Raw genomic sequence first — 18,264 nt, 5'->3', positions numbered from 1 at the left:
CAAAATTAAGTATTTGTGTATGGGCAGGTATTGGAAAATATTCTATTCAGAGACTGATCTTATGTCCCTTAAAATAAGAGTATATGTGCTAACCAAAGACCTGATTGGTTTATATAGAATATTATTCACCTTTTGATTGTATAACTTTATTGAGCTCCACCTGGAAAATTAAAATAGCCTACATACATCCCAAATATTTCTGCTTAAACGAAGTATTGATTTTTGCTGTACTTATCCAAGCCTCAAAGAACTAGTTAAACAATTAAGATAACATAATATTCTGAAGGGAAAATGCTAACATCAAAAATGCTCTTGAATGAAAATGGGTATGAAGGACTATATCCCCAAATCAAACCAACATCATGATCTTTTTTCCCCCATCTTTCCCCGTGCTTACCTCACTAAGAGTAACAACACCTAAGCTGGGCATCAATCCAGAATTTTATGGCCATACAACAGCAACTTTAATTTCTCTAACTATATTGTCGTTTTAAGATGATTACCCAACTGTATATCTGGGACAATGCTAGTATTTCTTGTGCTTAGCCATTCACTCAATTTTGTTATAAAAGGATATCCTCTGTGTAGACCTTGAGTTAACACATACCAAATATTGAATTCTTGTTTTAAAAATATCTTCAAATATTGAAAAATTCACTTACAGTTGAGAGTTTAGCAAAACACTAAGGATAACAGTGTGCTATAGGCAGTCTCCTGTGACTAATAAAAAAGCACTTATGTGGATTTTGAAACAATTAATTTTGCAACTCTCACAAAATAGACTGTGCTGCAAAATCCAAAGAAGACGTGCGCTACATAAATCTCATAAAGCAAAGGGTTCCAAGGTGATACAACAAAGAAGAGAGATTTCTTGTAAAGGGGGATTCTTAATTCTTTTATAAGCACAAAATGTAACCAATATCGTGTGTCTGCATTTTATAGGATACCTATCTGAACATGCAAAACTATTTATTTTCATAAAATGTGAAGCAGTGCATGGAAAAAGATATAAAGAGAAATTACAAATTACACTTCGGATCTGATCATCTGAGACTCTACCTCGGAAGGTGCGTCCAAAGAAGCTGGTGTACGAGGAGCCTTTCCCACCTCACAGAGCAAACGGAAAGGTCAGTAAGGAGATACTTCCACGAGATTCCCTTCGCACGACATGCACTCCCTGATTGACGCAATTCTTTCCTTTCATTGTACTATTCCAATTCTTATGATTAAAAACTCATCTCAGTTATGGCATTTTACTACTATTGGGAGTCAAGTGCATAACCTCTTCTTAGCTACCTGAAAACAACCACAATATAGGTCACAGTGATCCCGAAATGAGTGTAAGGAATTTGCCAGTGTCCGATTTTCATCATAAAATGAAAGACAGGAAGCATTTTGCCCCCCGTTGGGGTCTGATCAATTTACTACGCCCTATCAATGGGGAAGGCTTTAATCCCAAGACTAAAAGACACTCGCATCTTCTCACAGGGTATGTGAGGATCCCTGTGTTTTCCCTAAACATGAGGCAGCTCTGGGAACGAGTCATGAATATTCATCATCGTTGCCCGTCAGGCCCAAAAGCAACAGGGTGGGTGGGTGTGATCTTACAAAACCGTTCCACTAGCTTGCCTGCAGAACATCGAGAACACTCTCGATACCGAAAACGACGACAATCAAGATAGCTTGGACACTGGAGCATTTAGTCAGTGCCAGTGGGGCCTTCCACTCAGTGCTCACAACAACCCTAGGCATTACGTTTTCATCTTCAGCTCACAAATGGGGACACTGAGGCGTTAGGATGTTAAATAATTTGCCCCCCGCAATCGGACACCGAAGCCCGTATGCTTGTTGATGATGCACATCTTACCACTGTTTTTACCTTTTTTTTTTTTTCCATGTATCCGTGATTTCTGTACCATATTGATAGTCATTCCCTTACTGGTGACTAGAAGTCGTTACCTAGATGAGACTCCACCACAGTGGGCATCTCCTGTGTATGTAGACTATTTACCCAAAGTGTTTACGTGCGCAAAGTTCAAGTCTGTTAAAGGCCTTACGGACTGAAGTTATTATATATTCTAGAAATGAAAGTATTAAGATATCTACCTTGTTTCTTTTTCTGGCATCAACAAGATAGCTGTAATTCATTTATACTGACTTATCCAATCAACAAACTATTATTGAGTGACTATCGTAAGCCAAGAACTGTGCCGTGTATTGAATATATAAAGATAAATAAGCCATGGCGTAGGCCTATATCCTCAAAGAGCTTACCATCTAGTGGAAGGAGAGACAAATGAGCAGATAAATACAACAACAATGTGGGAAAGGCAGTGAGAAGAAGACGTTTAGGGTGTGGTCGGTGTCCAACGAAGAGCAGCTCACTCAGGTTTGGGAAGGGAAGTCGGAGGGGGCCTCTGGAAAGAAATAATTCCTGAGACAAGTTTCCGAGGCGGCTCTCGAGGTGAGAAGAAACTACCTATGTAGTTACCCCAGGTGGAAAGGATTTGATCATCTCAAACCACCATCCTTGAAAAACAGAGACCTCAAAAGAAAGGCACGGCTTTTTATGAGGTCATCTCAATGATCCAAGGGCAAGCAGAACACCTGAATCCCTGAGTCACAGCATCCCCCCCCCCCCCACCAGAGCACCAACAGCATAAGGTCAGAAAGACCCGGCAACGGGGCAACAAGATCCCCTCCGCCCACACTGGAATCCTTATCATTTCTGGAACCATCTTGTCCACAGTGAACTCCATAACCTCCACCGAGTCAGCTAATGTCTCTCTGGGCCTGAGACAAGCAAGGGCTTCCAACAATTCTCACTTGAGGGCAGCCCCCACCCCTTTTTTTGCAGGAGCGTGCGGCATAGAGGGGTGCTGGATCAATACAACCCAGGAGAAGGCTTCCGTGTAGAAACCCTTAAATGTTTAATGAGCAACAGGAGAGGGAGGGCAAGAAGGGAAGAGCCAGGAAGAGGAGAAAGAAAATAGGAAGCGAGAGAGGGGGTGGGAACGGTGGGATTGTTGCCGAACATCTAAACGTACGCTCTCACACGTGGGCCACAGGGGGCCGTCCCTTCTCTTAGGCAGGCACAACCAAGGCATCCTCAGCTCAGAAGGGCCCCAGTAATGGGTGGCGGTGGAGTGACATGGGAAGCACAGGGTCAGCGGCTAGTGGCATCTGACTGTTATTCTCTTTCACAGCAGCCAACAGTTCCTTTGAGGATGTGCTCACTGGGCCCAAGGGGGTCTCATGGGGTCTGAGGTCATCTCTGGTCCACAGGAGGCTGGGACAGCTCCCGAGACCACTTTAGGAAAATGACCACACCAGACCTTTGCTCCAGACTTACTAGATATTAGTGGTCAGCCCAGAGCTCTGTTCAAATGGGCCACGAACCCGAAGCTGGCCCGGCTCCCAAAAGCCCCTCTGTATCGGGCCTCATGTCCAAGGCCATAATAAGGCCAGCCATGGCAAGTGGAAGGGCGGGCACATGCTCCACTGTGGCCCGTGTTAAACAACCCTCTGGGCTAAAAGCCCCCAACACTTAACAGAGCTGCATTCTTTAGAGGACAAGAATGTATGCGGACTGTGGAGAGAGGCAAGACAGGAGGCTTTCGAAAATAGATTAGCACCCCTCCCTCCGGAGCTCCCTCCTCACCCAGAGAATCCCACACCCGGGCTGCCAAATCAATCATCTCCAAGCCTGGGACGGAGTAAAGCGGAGTCTGTAGCAATCTGAGCAGATCTCAGAGTTTCCTTAGGAAATGACGAAGTGGGAGTTACAACTCCCAATTTTTTTCAAGAATCTGAACCAATCCGGAAAATAACACCTTAAACAGGCAGTCTTTCTTAGAGCAGCCCCAGGTCGGATGTGCATCTGGAGGGCTGATGAAGTCTGGCCTTTTCGGGCCAACACTCCAGCCCAAAGGGCACAGCAGCAGAGAAGCACGCCATCTTTCCACGAAGTCAGGGGGTCGGTCCACTCGGGCTTCCTTGTGCCAAATCAAATAGCGGAAAAGGACCAGCGCTCACTTTTTTATTATTCTGCATTACCTTTTCCTCAATCGATTTTCTGCTCACTTTTTTTCCCCCGTCTAGCAAGTGCTTTAAAGACAAAAACTATGCATGAAGTGAAACATCCCGCCCCCCCCCCCCAGCCTATTACCCAGAGAGATGCAATACCTTGTGCCAGTTCTCCTGGCTCAGCCTTATCTGCATACCACCCCCCCCCCCCAGGAAAACACAAAGGGCTTTCTCAAGGTCCCACCTAAGTTGTCACTGCCGCAGCTCCCGCTGGGACGACGGTAAGATGCCCCCGCCCCCACGTCCCCTGCACTGCTGCTGTGTCACCGCGAAGCCTGCCAGCAGCTGCAGTCACCTGCGGCTGCATGGGGGGTGGCAAAAATCATTCCTCCGGCCCGTCTCCTGCCGCCAGCTCATTGCACGCAGAAATGCACCTTATATTTTTCATCGAAGTGTCAACCACCCCCACCCCCTACCTACAGCTACTCCTTTCTAAAGAATCGGGACAGAAACCGAGGGTCTTGAGGACTGAGTCCCCTGCAGGGAGCTGGGCCGAGGAGAGGGAGGCAGCGGACCGGGAAGGGAGGAGGCCGGCCAGGGCGGCTGCGGCGGGGAGCGAGCGGGAGCGCCAGGTGTGGCGGGCCGCTGCAGCCCCTCCGCCCCCTCCCCCGGCCGCGCGCTCCCCCGCCCTGCCCGCAGGGTCCTAGCGCCGCGGAGCCCAGCCCTGCTTCCGGGCGGGGCTGGGAAGGCAAGGGTAGGAGGCTCCCGGCACTCGCTCGGCGCTGCAGAGGTTGCTAATATTGGGACCTGCCGCAGCGGTAGCGGCGGGAGACCGCGGCACTGCTGTCACCCCGGGGGCCGCTTCTCCCGGCAAGCGGATGAAAGACTTAAATAACCCTCCTGCCTCACCCTCCTTCCCCACCCCCACTGCGCACAGCCACCCACTCGGCTCCATCCAAACGGGGGTGAGTGGCACAGCGGAGCGCCGGGCGCGCCCTTCCCCCCGCGGCCGGCTCCCGGCCGACCCTCGAGCTCGCAGATCCGAGCCCCTTCTCCCCCCGCCCCCCAACGCGGGCCGGGGCTGACCTCCCCTCCTCTCCTCCTCATCCGCACTGCCCCTACCAACCCGGCCAACAGTGCCAAGCGAGTCTAAGGAGTAGAGATGTCACTTCCTTGGCGACACCTTTCTCCAACCTCCAGGATTGGGGGGTGGGGTGGGGGGGGACGACTTCCAGTTATTTTTTTTCTATGGTCTCTATTCAGCTGCTGTAGCAGCGGTCCTCGTCCGATGACCCCAGAACTCGCTTTTGGGGTTCTCTCCACCCTCGCGGTCCCCACGATTCAACCCTTGCATCCTCACTCTCCCCGGTGGCAGTTACTAGATTTCTAATGACTCACTCGACTGCGTTTAGCAAACGTCCTACCCAAAAGGTGACTGCATTAAAAAAAAAAAAAAAGAAAGAAAGAAAGAAAGAAAAAGAAAAAGGCTATGGGGGGGGGGGACATGGAGGAACCCCAAGTGGAACAGCCCATAATCTGTCCACTCCGGGGCCCAGTCGGGCTGCGCCGGGGTTCTGAGGCGCTCTCGCCAAGGCAGGACTCCGCTAATTCACACAATGAAGCTACCCTCGCTCCGCATTGGTGCCCCGCCGCGCTCCCCCGGGCCCGGAGGCCAGGGCCCAAGCCGGGGCGCCGAGACGCAGGCCCGCGGGCCGCGAGCTCCGCTCCCGGAACGCCGTTAACAATAGCTCACCGCCCCCTCCACCCGCCTCCGCGGCCCTTTGTCCCCCCCCACCCCTTCCCCTGCGGCTCCGGCCGGCAGGGCCGGGGTCCTCGACCCACCTCCCAGGCACCGCTGAGCCATCGATTCTCCGAGACCCGGCTGCGTGCTTCAGATGAGGGAGATGGGTCCGAGACGGCACGGGGGAGGCCAGGGGTACGACCTCCAGCCTGATCTCAGTCCCCGCCACCAGCTCTCCCGCCGCGGTGCGCGCCTCCGGCGGTTCCCACACCGCGAACACCCGCGCTGCCCGGGGCGGCGGCTGTCAGCCTCGCTGGACCCACACTCACACACAAAGAGAAAGCGAAGGCACTAAACTTGGGCCAAAAAAAATCTCATTCCCTAAACACTACCAGAAGCGTGTCGGCCCCTGCCCGTCGCCCCCGGACGCAAGGAGTCCCTGCAGCACCGAACGGCGCACTCCAGCCCGGTAGAAAGGGGGACGGAAACGGAGCGTGTTTAGGACCGCGCGGAGCTGGCCGGGCGGCCGCCGAGAGCGCCGGGGGGCCCGGGCTGCCGACTCGGCACCTGCCGGCCGGGAGCGCGGGAGGACTGGGGCTCCAGCCGCCCCGCGCACCTAGGCCGCCCGCCCACGCCGCCGGCCAACCGCCGGCGCGGTGCAGACGTCCAGCCGGGGGCCGCTGCGGCCGGGCGCACATTCGCTCCCCCACCCACGGTCGCCCACCGTGGCCTGTTGTTCGGGTACCGAGCGCTAGGCACGGTAGCAGCCCTTAAAGTGGCCAGACAGAACAGCACTTTTAGTAAAGTTTAGTCTACGCTTTGCAACAACCAGAGCTGCGTTCACTTCGGGGGGCGGGGGGGGGGAGGGGCAGTTATATTTCAACTGAATAATTGCAAAGCAAAGAGCTACAGCTTTGCCTTTTCCTTTCCTTTTTTTAAGCAGAGAGGGGAGACTGCCAGAAATATTTACACCAGTAGGTTCAGCTTGGGGCTTAGGCTTGGCGGTGAGCAAAAGGAGAAAATATTGGGCCTCGTGGATCTGGGACCATCCCCATCCCAGGCCTGAGTCGTCCTCACCTTCTGGCATCCTCTACAGCCCCACGAATCTAAACAGATAGTTTAGGCTGCGTTCAACATCTGGCATTAAAGCATGAGAAAGAAAAATCACCACAGGACTTTGTTTTTTACGACCTAGTTTAAGTGTTGTCAGGTGGGTTCACTGAGAAGTTAACTCCTTCCAACAGTCTGGTTGCCCAACTGGAGCTTGCTTGCTTTTTAGTGAGTAAGGAAAACACCCGAGAGTCTCCCCATCGGTATTGTGCTCGCTGACACTGTGCCGCTGGGCTCAGGGTGGCCCCGCAGGCACGTGCGTGCAGGCATTAAAGGGAGCAGAGTCACCAGCACCCGGGTCTGCAGCCCTCAGTGCTGAGTCACAAGTACCCTCCTTGGGAAATGAAATCCTCGGAATGTCCTTTAAAATTAGCTCGCAGCTTTTGCACGCGCGCGCGCACACACACACACACACACACACACACACACACACACCAGGGAACCACCCAGGAAAGCCACACAGGGCTGCACACTGTACAAATACAGAGCATAGGTAATAACTTGATAGCTGTAAAGACAAACGCCCCCGGTGAGCGTTCGACCCCTTCCCGAGTCATTTTCCCCCAGCGCTCTGCCTCTGCTGCTCTCGGAGTCTAAAATATGACTTTAGTCCTCCCAGCAGAACAATCAGTCAGCAACCTTCGCCTACGGGGTTTTCAGACCCTCGCGGTGGGAATAAACAATACGCTTAATTTACAATTCAAGCAGTGTACTTATTAGAAGAAAAAGAGGGGGAGCAAAAACTTCATTGGGGCACAAGATAATAACCACTGCCTTCGGCAAAATGCATTTTCAAGTTCTCAGTAGTTAATGATTAAAGCTTTAAACTCGCGGAATCAGTCCATTCAAAAGAAACTTCCTAAACCCGATCTTCCCGTGTATCTGATGCAAAAGAACTAGAGACTTGTGTTATATTTATAAATCATGCCCTCCTTTCAAAAAAAAAAAAGTGGGGGGGCCTTTCAATGTAGAGTTGCATCAGTGCCAGCAGCGGATCTGCAATTCCGGAGGCTTTTTCTTTTTTTTTTTTCTTTTCTTTCTCTTTTTTCTTTTCTTTTTTTTTTTTTTTTTAAGCTGGCAAGACAGAAACAGAGGCAGAGGGAGAGACCCCTTCCTGCATACCCCCGCCCGGCCACCACCTTCTTGGTAGTTATAACCCGAACATGGCATCGCACGGACATTAAAGGGTTAATGGTATACCTACCAAATCGGCTGTGGTCTTTCCTGGTTCCCTGGATAGTACCATTGGGGAAGATTTCTAAGTGAAATCCAGTCCTGCAGTATAGCTGCCTCCGCCTGAGAATCCCCTTTAAATGATCCAGGTCCGTGACTGCGGGTCCCCTGGGAAGCCCCCCTGCTTCGGACTGACCCAGGTGGTCACTTAACAAAACCGGACTGTCCACCGGCAACACGGGCACATTCCCAAATGGTACCGCATCCTGCACACCGAAATAGTTCCCAACTTCACCTAAGGGAGCCATCAGAGGACTCGGCTTTTGGAGCACAGCAATAAACAATAATGACGGTATGAACCCAGAAGATATTAGGCGAGGTATATCCAACTCCCCTCCCTTACTGCAGTTGCGGAGAGAGAAAAAAAAAAAAAGGTTCTTTTCTTCAATCCATTAAATGCATAAATAAAAGTAATCTGCTGTTTCACTGGCACAGGTTCAAGGTCAAACCACTGATAGTCTAAGAAACCACCACTTTATACTCACACACTGACATATTGATAAACATATCTATGTATCTCTATGGATAGATCCCCAGCTCTTAGCAGGCAGGAAGGTCTTCATCCCATCCGACCGTAATAAGGAAAAAAAATCCGTAGTTTCTCCATTTGGTTTGAGATCGGAATGACCATAGCAACTTAAATGCCTAGGCGTTATTATAAGGATTTTTAAGATGCACGGGCTACGTCAGAATTTACGGATCCCGACTCCAGGAAGGCATGCGCTGTTTTTACTCTAACCGACTCTGCAGACATCAGCATGAATCCTTCAAGGGGAAAAAAAAAAATCTCACGTTGGCGGCGGCGACAAAATCTCCCCTCCCGGTCCCCCCTCTAAAAAAAAAAAAAAATTATTGTTATTTAAAAAAACAAAAAGCAGAAAAAACTTTAGGCGTCCAAAGCTAGTATCCAGAATTCTCCAGAGGCTCGGCAGATGTCCATTGGCTTAGAACGGGTGGCGAGCGGCGAGCGAGCGGAGCCGCGACCGGGAGCTCGCGTGCCGCCCTGGCTGCCGCGAACAGGTGTTGCCGCGCCGGCTCGCGGAGCGTTGTAGCCGGGCGGAGCGCTCCTCCTGCGCAGCCCCCGCCGGCGCGCAGAGTGGCGCAGGCAGCGGCATTGGGCTGGGTTTAAGGTAGCGCCGCGGCCTCCCGGGCTCCCCGCGGTCCTAGCGCCCGCCCGCACGGCCCGCGCGGCTCTGCCGCAGGCCCGGCGCAGCGTGCCAGAGCGCGGGACTTCCCGGGAGACGGCCGAGGAGCCCTCGCCGTACAAAGGAGGATGCACCGAGGGAGGCGGGAGGCGGGAGGCGGGAACGCCGCGTCTCCTGCTGAATCGAGGCTGGCAACCTAAAATCTGGCTGGAGACACCGACGGAGGCTCAGACTGCCATCGGGAAACGGGTTTTCGCGTGGACTCTGCAGTGTTGCCTTGCATTATAAAATAAAACTTAGTTGAAAGAGTTGGAGGGAAGTGGGGGGGATTCGGTGAGCTCGAATGGAAAGGGCAGTTTCTCTTTCATTCTTAATGCCAGACACACAGAGGCGCAAACCGTGCTGCAGGTAAGCCGGATGGATGTGGACCCAGCTTCTCTCTCCCCCTGCCTTTTTCCTGTCTCTCGGTCTCTCTCTCCCTCTCCCTACCCCCCCCCCCCCCCCCCCACACACACACAGGCGAGGCAGATGTGCCCACCGTTCTGTTCGGGGCTTTCTGACGGCATCGGTTTCTACACACCCGGCTATGTTTAGGTCCAGCCTGGCAGCCCGGATCCGGGAGACCGCGGTGCAGCCGGCAGCGGGGGCGCCAGAGAACCGCCTCGGCCCCCGAGTTCCACTAGCGCGCGCATCTTCGGAGGGTCGGGGTGGAGGCGAGCGCGCCAGTGGACTCCCTCTTTGCCCCCAGCCACGCTGTTTAGGGCGAGTCGTGCCGCCCTGGCGGTTGCGGCCCGACCGAGGAGTTCCGGGGTCTCCCCCACGGTCGGAAGGCAGCCGCGGAGTCCGGGGAGCGCGCGGGAGGCGCGTGGGGGGCGCCCTGGGGCCCGCAGCCGCTCCTTCCTGCCCTGCCTCGGCTTCCCGCCCGCGGCCAGCGGCCTCCGCGCCCGGCCACGGGCTGGGACAAAGAGAAATCGCCACCCCGGGCCTCGGGGGGCCCCGCCGAGCCAGGCCGGCCCCGGAGCCCGGCGGCGGCGCGCTCGGAGCCCGGGACGGCCGGCGGGCGCCGGGACCCCCCGCGCCGCCCCCCGCCCCCCGCGCGCGCACACCTTCGCCCCGCAGTCCGCCCGCCGGCCCCTTGCCCCGCCGCTCCCCTTTGTTCACATTGTCTCAGAAACGGCCCGGCTCTCGGGTCAAGATGGTGAAAGTTGCCGGGACTTGAGCACGGCTCTAGTCCGCGGGACGTGCGAGTGAGGCGCGGGGTGGAAGCGGAGACTGGACCCCTGCGCCGGGAAAGGGAGGCAGCCTCTTTATGGGGGCGCGGGGTTGGGAGGGGGGGGGGATCCGCCCCAGGAGTCGGCGAGAGGCCGGAGGTGAGGCCCTGGGGCTGGCCCTGCTCGGGACGAGAGGGTTTCGCCGGAAGATGAGAGGGAGTCGTGAATTGGCAGATTTCTCGGGTGCGGGAGGTGCCGGCGACCCGGAGCGACCTTCCGCCGCCCCCGGGGCGGAAGGCGTGCTCCGGCCCGGCCCCGGCGGAGAGGAGTGCGAGGAGCGAGGGGGTCCTCCCTCCTGGCCATTCCCACACCCCTTTGCCGCAGTCCCAGGTCATTGGGTGTCCGCGGGCTGACTCCGTGCGTCGTGCTTACGTGTTTAGGAAGCACCAGAGCCCTGCCCCGCGGCATTGACGGCGGTCACGTCGACGGTGGGCTTTCACGGTAACTGCTCGAGAAGCCGGGGAGGAAGTGTCACTTCTCATAAACCACCCGAGTGGCCGGCATCCAGCACGGAGGCAGCCAGCAGCGCCGGCTCACGCGGGGCCGTCCCTGGGCCGCGCGGGCCCCGTATGCCGGGTGGGTTACTTTGCCAGCAGAAGCCGATGAAGGGAGACAGGCGGGCGGGGGCGGGGGGAGAGGGGGCCAGACGCTCGGTGAGGGAGGCCATGAGCAGCACGTGGACGCTTCCACTGAAGACCGGCCTGGGACAGTTTCCGCCAGCTGTCCCCAACCACATTCTTTCGGTCCGAGTTTAGATGGTGAGCCAATGAGCAAAGACCATTTCCGCTTCCGAATCCTGCAGCCTCGTGACTGTCACTTTAAAAAGGATGCGGCGGTGGGAGCCGGGGCTAAGTGGCTGACGGAGCGCTTCCCCGCCGAGGAGCAGCGTGCTCCCGGCGTCGCTCCGCTACTGCAGCGGACGAACCCACACTTCATCTGCACACCGAACTGGAGCCGCAGGAAGCCTCCGCCCCTTCCTTGCGCCGTCAACGTGCGGGTCAAGGTGCCTTCCCCTCGGTTTGGTCCTGCTTTCCTATCACAGTTAAGGCGATCATCTCTTTCCTTCCGTGGGTCGCGGCCCATTTTCGCCAGAACCCACTCCACCGGCCGTGTCTGGCCGACTTCCTCACGATTCCCCTCCAGCTGCGCCACGGTCATGAGCTCCTGGGTCCACGCCTGTGTGCGTAGGTTTTATAAGTATTTTTCAATTGGGACATAGATGCCAAACTCCAAGAGGAATGAGGCCTTGCTTTCCACACACGTGGTGTAATTGGCTTAATGACACCTGCCTTGGAAGACTGTTGTTAGGAATAAAAGGAAAAATGCATATAAAACAGGCAGCAAACAATACACTTAAGAGCTATCATTAGGCTAGTCCTAATGTCCTTCCCCCCACATTTCTGCCCATGAGATATGCAGCAAATACTATTATTGATTCCCATCGCAGTGCTCTCTCGGGCTGTCTCTTCTCAGAATATTTTAATCCCTCTGGTTTTCTCTTCATCAGTCTCTTCTGCTGATCATTTAGTGCTTAGACCCCGATGGGAATAAATGATGAGGTAAGCGAAGAGAGCCATGAAGAGAAATGAGCACTAAGATAGGGGGCAGCAGATCTGGAAACAGCTTCCCCAACCCTCCCTGCCCCACCGAGATCTGCTCCCCGTGATTGCTGATACGGGGTGAGTTTATGACACATGGATGTAAACAATGGCCTGTAAGGTATAATAAAGTCCCTCCAAATTTCAGGTGACCGCTGGAAAAAGCGCTCTGCCCACCTCTGCTGCTTTCTTCATTAACACATGTCCCCTCCTCTGACTTCCTTGGACCCCCAAACGCACATCACCATGGAATACTTTCATTCCTTTCCTATAATAAAGGTGTAACTGGGCCTCCACCCTCCCATCCCCATTTCCCCCACTCTCCCCACCTCCTCTACAGCCCTTTAGTCAAGGGCTCTGGTTTGGAAATTGTGAGGAGTGTGGAGTGGAGAGGAGTGTTTGGGAAGGTTGAAGTCAGTTCCTATTCTGACCCTGGTGGACTACAGGTAAGCTTCAATGGCAAGAGGACAGAACTACTGGAGCCAACATTTATTGGCTGCTTGCTGTGTTCCACACTACTAAGTGCTTTTGTGTTTTACCTTTTTAACTTTCAAAATCGCCGTATGAGATGGGTACTCTTATCCCGTTTTACACATGAAAAAACGGACTTCTAAAGATTAAGTAACATGCCTATTGCCACAGTGCTAACAAGTGATGGTGCCAAGTATATGACCCTCTAGCATAATAAGCATATACGAGCATATACTATATGCATGCTATACTGTGCATATAATAAGCATATACTAGCATAGCCATATATGCACGTATATACATATATTATAAATTTTTATAAATGGTATGTTTGCATTAAATAAATACAAATATAAAAAAATTTACACAGAAGTAAATTGCTTAGATGTATACAAGAACAACTAGTTAAAAGACATAATGAAGGAATAAAGGCCGTAGTTACAATACGGGGGGAACAAGAAAGATAAATTTCCAGGAATACAGTTAACAAAAATGTGCAAGGTCTGCATGAAGAAACACATTTAAAGCTCTCTAGGGACACAAAAGAAGAACTAAACAAATAGAAAGGCAGGTAGTGTTCTCAGATTGAAAAAACTCAATTTCATAAATACATAATCATTCCTAAATTAATCTAAAAACTTAACATGAACACAAAAACAACCAATATGTTTTTTAGTTAGAAACGCGGATGCTAAAGTTAATATAGAAAATTCATTTTAAATTGACCACAAAAATGTTTGAAATTGACAAGAAAAATAAGAAGGTAACTAGCCATACAATATTTTTAAATATTTTAAAGCTATAACACTCAAAACAGAGAGTAGTGTTGTCATATAGATAAAGCAATGACACCGAATAGAAATCACAGAAATAGACCTGAATACATTGTATAATTTAATACATGATAAGCAATCAGGGGAGGTGGGGAATGAACTATTGAGCAAATGGTTTTGAAACCACTGAATAGACAGCTGGGAAAAAATAAGTAATATCTATTCCTCACACTTTACGTGAGGATAAAACCTAAATGGAGCAAATATTTCAATATTAAAAAATAAAACCATAAAAGAAACAATGGAAGAATTCCTTCATAATCTCAGTAGTGAAGTTCTTACTAATTGTATCACAGAATCCAAATACCTGAAAGGGAATAATGACAAATTCTACCGCAGACAAAACATGGTTTAACTGCATGGAGGGAAAACACAAATTCAGAAGATAAATGACAAAATGGAAAAAATGTCCATCTCATATCAAGATAAAGAACTCATTTCCCTAATATATAAAGAGCTCCTATAAATCAATAAGAAAAATATGACTTCTGTTTTCTAGTCTGACATGTAAAGACGGGGAAGTCATCATTCCCTCCAGCCCCCTCTAGCCCTCACTGTGGGGAAAAGGAAATACCCAGTTCGGGATTCCTAAAAGACTGAGACCTAGTCATAGGACTAGAGAACACTTCCCCTGCCTCTACATCTTTCCACGACATCCAGAGGGCTCCAGCATAATACAGGGATCATTACAGCTACAAGAACGGCAAGACTCAGACCTTATTTAGGAAGCCTCCCAGATAAACCAAGGGAGATGAAAAAGACACCGGAAGAAATTTTAGTCCCTGACCCCACAGCAACTGCAAACAGTAAAAACAGCCTAACTCTTGGCCAGATAAATATAAAATCTCACACAAAAGGCTTGTCTACCTAAGTAATTTTTACCCAATACATCATATCCAGCTTTCCACAAAAAGGTTAAAAGGTTAAAAAAAAAAAAAAAAAAGCACAGTGTACAAAGTAAGAGAAGTTTTGGAATTATCACACCAGGAATTTGAAACAACCATCACTAGGGGCACCTGGTGGTTCAGTCAGTTAAGCATCCGTCTTTGGCTCAAGTCATGATCTTCACAGGTTCGTGGGTTTGAGCCCCACACTGGCCTCTGTGCTGACAGCTCAGAGCCTGGAGCCTGCTTTGGATTCTGTGTCTCCCTCTCCCTCTGCCCCTCCCTCGCTTGTGCTCTGTCTCTCACAAATAAACGTTACAAATTTTTTTGAAAAAAACATCATTAATAGGTTAAGGTCTCTAATGGAAAAAGTGGATAACATGCAAGAACCAATAGGTGATGAAAGCAGAAGGGAAGAATCTACGGGAGGTGCGAGAAACCCGAAACACTGCAACACAAATGAAGAAGGCCTTTGACGGGTTCAGCAGGGCACTGAACACAGTCGAGGAAGGAACCAGTGAGCTCGGAATATATGTCAATAGCAACTCCTCAAATTGAAACGCGGAGATAAAAGAAAGAAAACAATGGAACAGAATATCCAGGAACTGTGGGAAAACGACAAAGGAAGTATCACACATGTAATTGGAATACTAGAAGGAGAAAAAAGAGAGAAACACAGAAGAAATATTTGAAGAGATAACATTTAAGAAATTTCCAAACTTAATGACAGACTCTAAGCCACAGATCTAGGAAGGTCAGAGAACAGTAAGTAGGACAAACCCAAAAAAATGTACAGTGTACCTCATGCTCAACATATATCCATGTCTACAGTGTAGACAAAGACAAAGAGAAAATCTTGAAAAAGACTGGGGGGGGGGGTGGCAGGGAATCCTCCCTATAGAGGAACAAAGAAAAGAATCACATTGGACTTTTCTTCAGAAACCATGCAAGCAAGAGGAGAGTGGAATGACATATTTAAAGTGTTGGGGGGACAAAAGAAAAATACTAACGATAGAATAGTTTACAGAAAATACAAATGGTTCTTAAACATTAGTAAATAGTTTCAATTCCATTTATAATAAAAGAAATGTAAAATAAAACTGCAGATATACCATTTTTGCTATAATTTGACAACTATTTAAAAAATAATATAAAATACTGTGTTTTAAGAGTTTGGGGAATTCAGATGCTCTCATATATCACTGTGGAGATGAAGTTGTCACAGCCTTGAGGAAGGGCACTTTTGATAATATCTACTTATATATCACAACTGCACAGATCCTTTGACTCAACAATCTCTCTTCTGGAAATTTATCTTCAGTATCTATATACACATGTACAAAATCCTGTGTGCACAAGATTCCTCACCGTAGCACTCTTTGTAGTCGCAAAAGACTGGAAACAGTTCATGTGTCCATCAGGAACAGGTTATGGGGCATCTGGGTGTCTCAGTCAGTTGGGTGTCTGATTCTCGGTTTTGGCTCAGGTCATGATCTCAGGGTATGTGAGACTGAGCCCCACATGGGGCTCTGCGCCACTCTCTCCCCGACTCATAAGCATGCGTGCACACTCTCTCTCAAAATAAATAAAGTTTAAAAAATGAATGACTGGTTACATGAATTAAAATAATTCCATAGGGGCGCTTGGGTGGCTCAGTCGGTTGAGCGCCCGACGTCGGCTCAGGTCATGATCTCGCAGTTCGTGAGTTTAAGCCCCGCGTCGGGCTCTGTGCTGACAGCTCTGAGCCTGGAGCCTGTTTCAGATTCTGTGTCTCCCTCTCTTTCTGCCTTCCCCCGCTCATGCTCTGTCTCTGTCTCTGTCTCTGTCAAAAATAAATAAACATCAAAAAAAAATTTTTTTTAAATAATTCCATAAAATAGAATCTCAAGCAGCTTGGTAAAGGAAAAAAAAAATAGGGAAGGTTTTTGTATGCTACCATGGACTAAACTCCAAAGAATACTGTTGAAGAGAAAAATACAGTCCAGAACAGTATATGTGTTATGGCATCATTTATGTCCTAAAGGAAAACCTTTATATTAATACATATAAATACTATCTCTAGAAGTATATATAAGAAACAAAGACAATAGCTTTGCTTGTCTGCTGAAAATCATATACCTAGGGGACAATGAATAGGAGGGAGAATTTTCACTGCATACACTTTCTTACCATCTTGAACCACACGAATGTAGCGTTTCTTTACAAAAACATAAGCACGGCTTAACTTTTTTACGTAATTACATATTCCTCTTTGGAAGGAATGGAAGTACAGCACCTGGTCTTGGGAGGAGCTGCAGAAAATGTGATCAGGGAAGACTTTTCTGCACACGACCCAGGTTCGTGAAATAACACATCTCTGAAAATGTAATAGAGTCAATCTCCAGATGCTGCTCCTTTCCGTCTCTTTCAGGATAATTCTTGTGTGTCCTTAGCAGTGTTCAGCATTTTCCCGGTTCCTTTTACCTTTCTGCCTCTCCTGATTTCTCCTATCATAAAATGTGACCGGCAAAGTCCTAGGACTTTCTTCACTTGTAATTGTCCCAATATTAGATCACATTGCCGGTTCAAAACGTCCCACCTTCCACTCCGAGTTCATTCTCACGGCCTGCAAAGCTGCCCAACTTCCTACCATAACCTCCCTCCTTGTTTGCCTCTCCATTCCCATACCTCTCCACTTTCCTTTTGGTCACTCCAGCATAACTCATTTTAGCTCTTTTTCTTGCCTCTTTCTCTACTTCCCCCCACCCCCACTTTTAGAATATGGATGGGGTATAAGTAACAACAGCAACAATAATAGTTATCACTCAACACACGCCAAGAATTTCACTTGCCCTATTTCATTTAAAACTTCATTATACTACAAATTCGACATTATTAGCTCTGCTTGTTAGGGTTGAAGAAACTAAGGCTTAGAGGGGTTAAGACACTTGACTGAAGTCACACAGCTGAACAGCGAAGAAGCAGGATCCTAACACGGACCTTCCAACGCAAAAGTCTGCGTTCTCCACTCCTAATTCTTTGCAGTTTAAGATTAATTTGTAACCAGATTCCCACTGAGTTATCTGTCTATATTCTCTTCTCTATTTTTTTTTCCTAATTCTGCCTTTGGTTATCATTAATAAGAATGCTAAATTTAACGAAACATCTATCTACTTCGTTTCTTATAGTTTGATGCTTTTTAATTGCCAAGTTTCTAATATTTAATAAGTACCTAAAAACATAAGACATAGGAAGAACAGAAAAAGTATAAAATATAAGTTACATTAAGAAGCATAAAATAATATCAGAGGTGTGACTGACATTTCTGGAAGTCATATATCAAATGAGGTCAAGGATGAGTGAAAAAGAAGAGGCATCTCATTCCAATTATCTACCTACTAACATAAACGTCACACTTTTGTTCAAGAGTTGCTTTTCTGGGGCGCCTGGGTGGCTCAGTCAGTTAAGAAGCTGACTCTTGGTTTCAGCTCAGTTCGTGATCTCACAGTTTCATGAGTTTGAGCCCCAAGTCTGACTCTGTGCTCAGAGCCTGTTTGGGATTCTCTCTCTCTCTCTCTCTCTCTCTCTCTCTCCCTCTCTCTGCTCCTCCCTCACTTGCTGTCTCTCTCAAAATAAATAAACTTAAAAAAAACTGACTTAAAAATAAATAGTTGCTTTTCCACTTACATCAAAATCTCTTTAGAGTGGGAGAAAACATCTCAGAAAATGTTTATTTTTGTACAGCCTATATTAATTTATATCCATGCATGTCTAGATATTATTGATTGTATGGCAGATATTTAGAAATATGTAAGTTCCTGCTGATGCTATATTCCAATAGAGAGCATGTCCCTTTTCTTCTTGGATATGAGTGGCTGATCATGTGAATCCAATCAATAATTGAACTGGGCTGGGGCTGGGTTGCAGTTTTAGTAAGACTCTACAGATCTTTGGTTCACCCAGTTCCTTGAGT

The 18,264-nt window shown here is 49.3% G+C and overlaps 1 protein-coding gene across 2 annotated transcripts in view; it reads right to left on the bottom strand.

The window, feature by feature from the left end:
* Window positions 1-18,264, bottom strand: part of FGF9 (fibroblast growth factor 9) — a 95,000-nt gene that overhangs the window by 23,845 nt on the left and 52,891 nt on the right. The window contains exon 5 of one of the 2 annotated variants that reach the window (XR_007155581.1): window positions 10,899-11,824. Coding sequence is in view for 1 of the 2 variants with exons in the window: in XM_047874690.1 (XP_047730646.1) it covers window positions 8,082-8,358 (277 nt within the window). In the remaining variant the exon portion in view is untranslated. Of the gene's footprint in view, window positions 1-8,081; window positions 9,723-10,898; window positions 11,825-18,264 lie in introns of those variants that run through there. The other variant, XM_047874690.1, reaches the window with a different exon arrangement.

This window comes from Prionailurus viverrinus, chromosome A1 (genome assembly GCF_022837055.1).
Source record: "Prionailurus viverrinus isolate Anna chromosome A1, UM_Priviv_1.0, whole genome shotgun sequence".
NCBI classification, from domain to species: Eukaryota; Metazoa; Chordata; class Mammalia; order Carnivora; family Felidae; genus Prionailurus; species Prionailurus viverrinus.
This window is presented reverse-complemented; position numbering and strand designations above follow the sequence as displayed.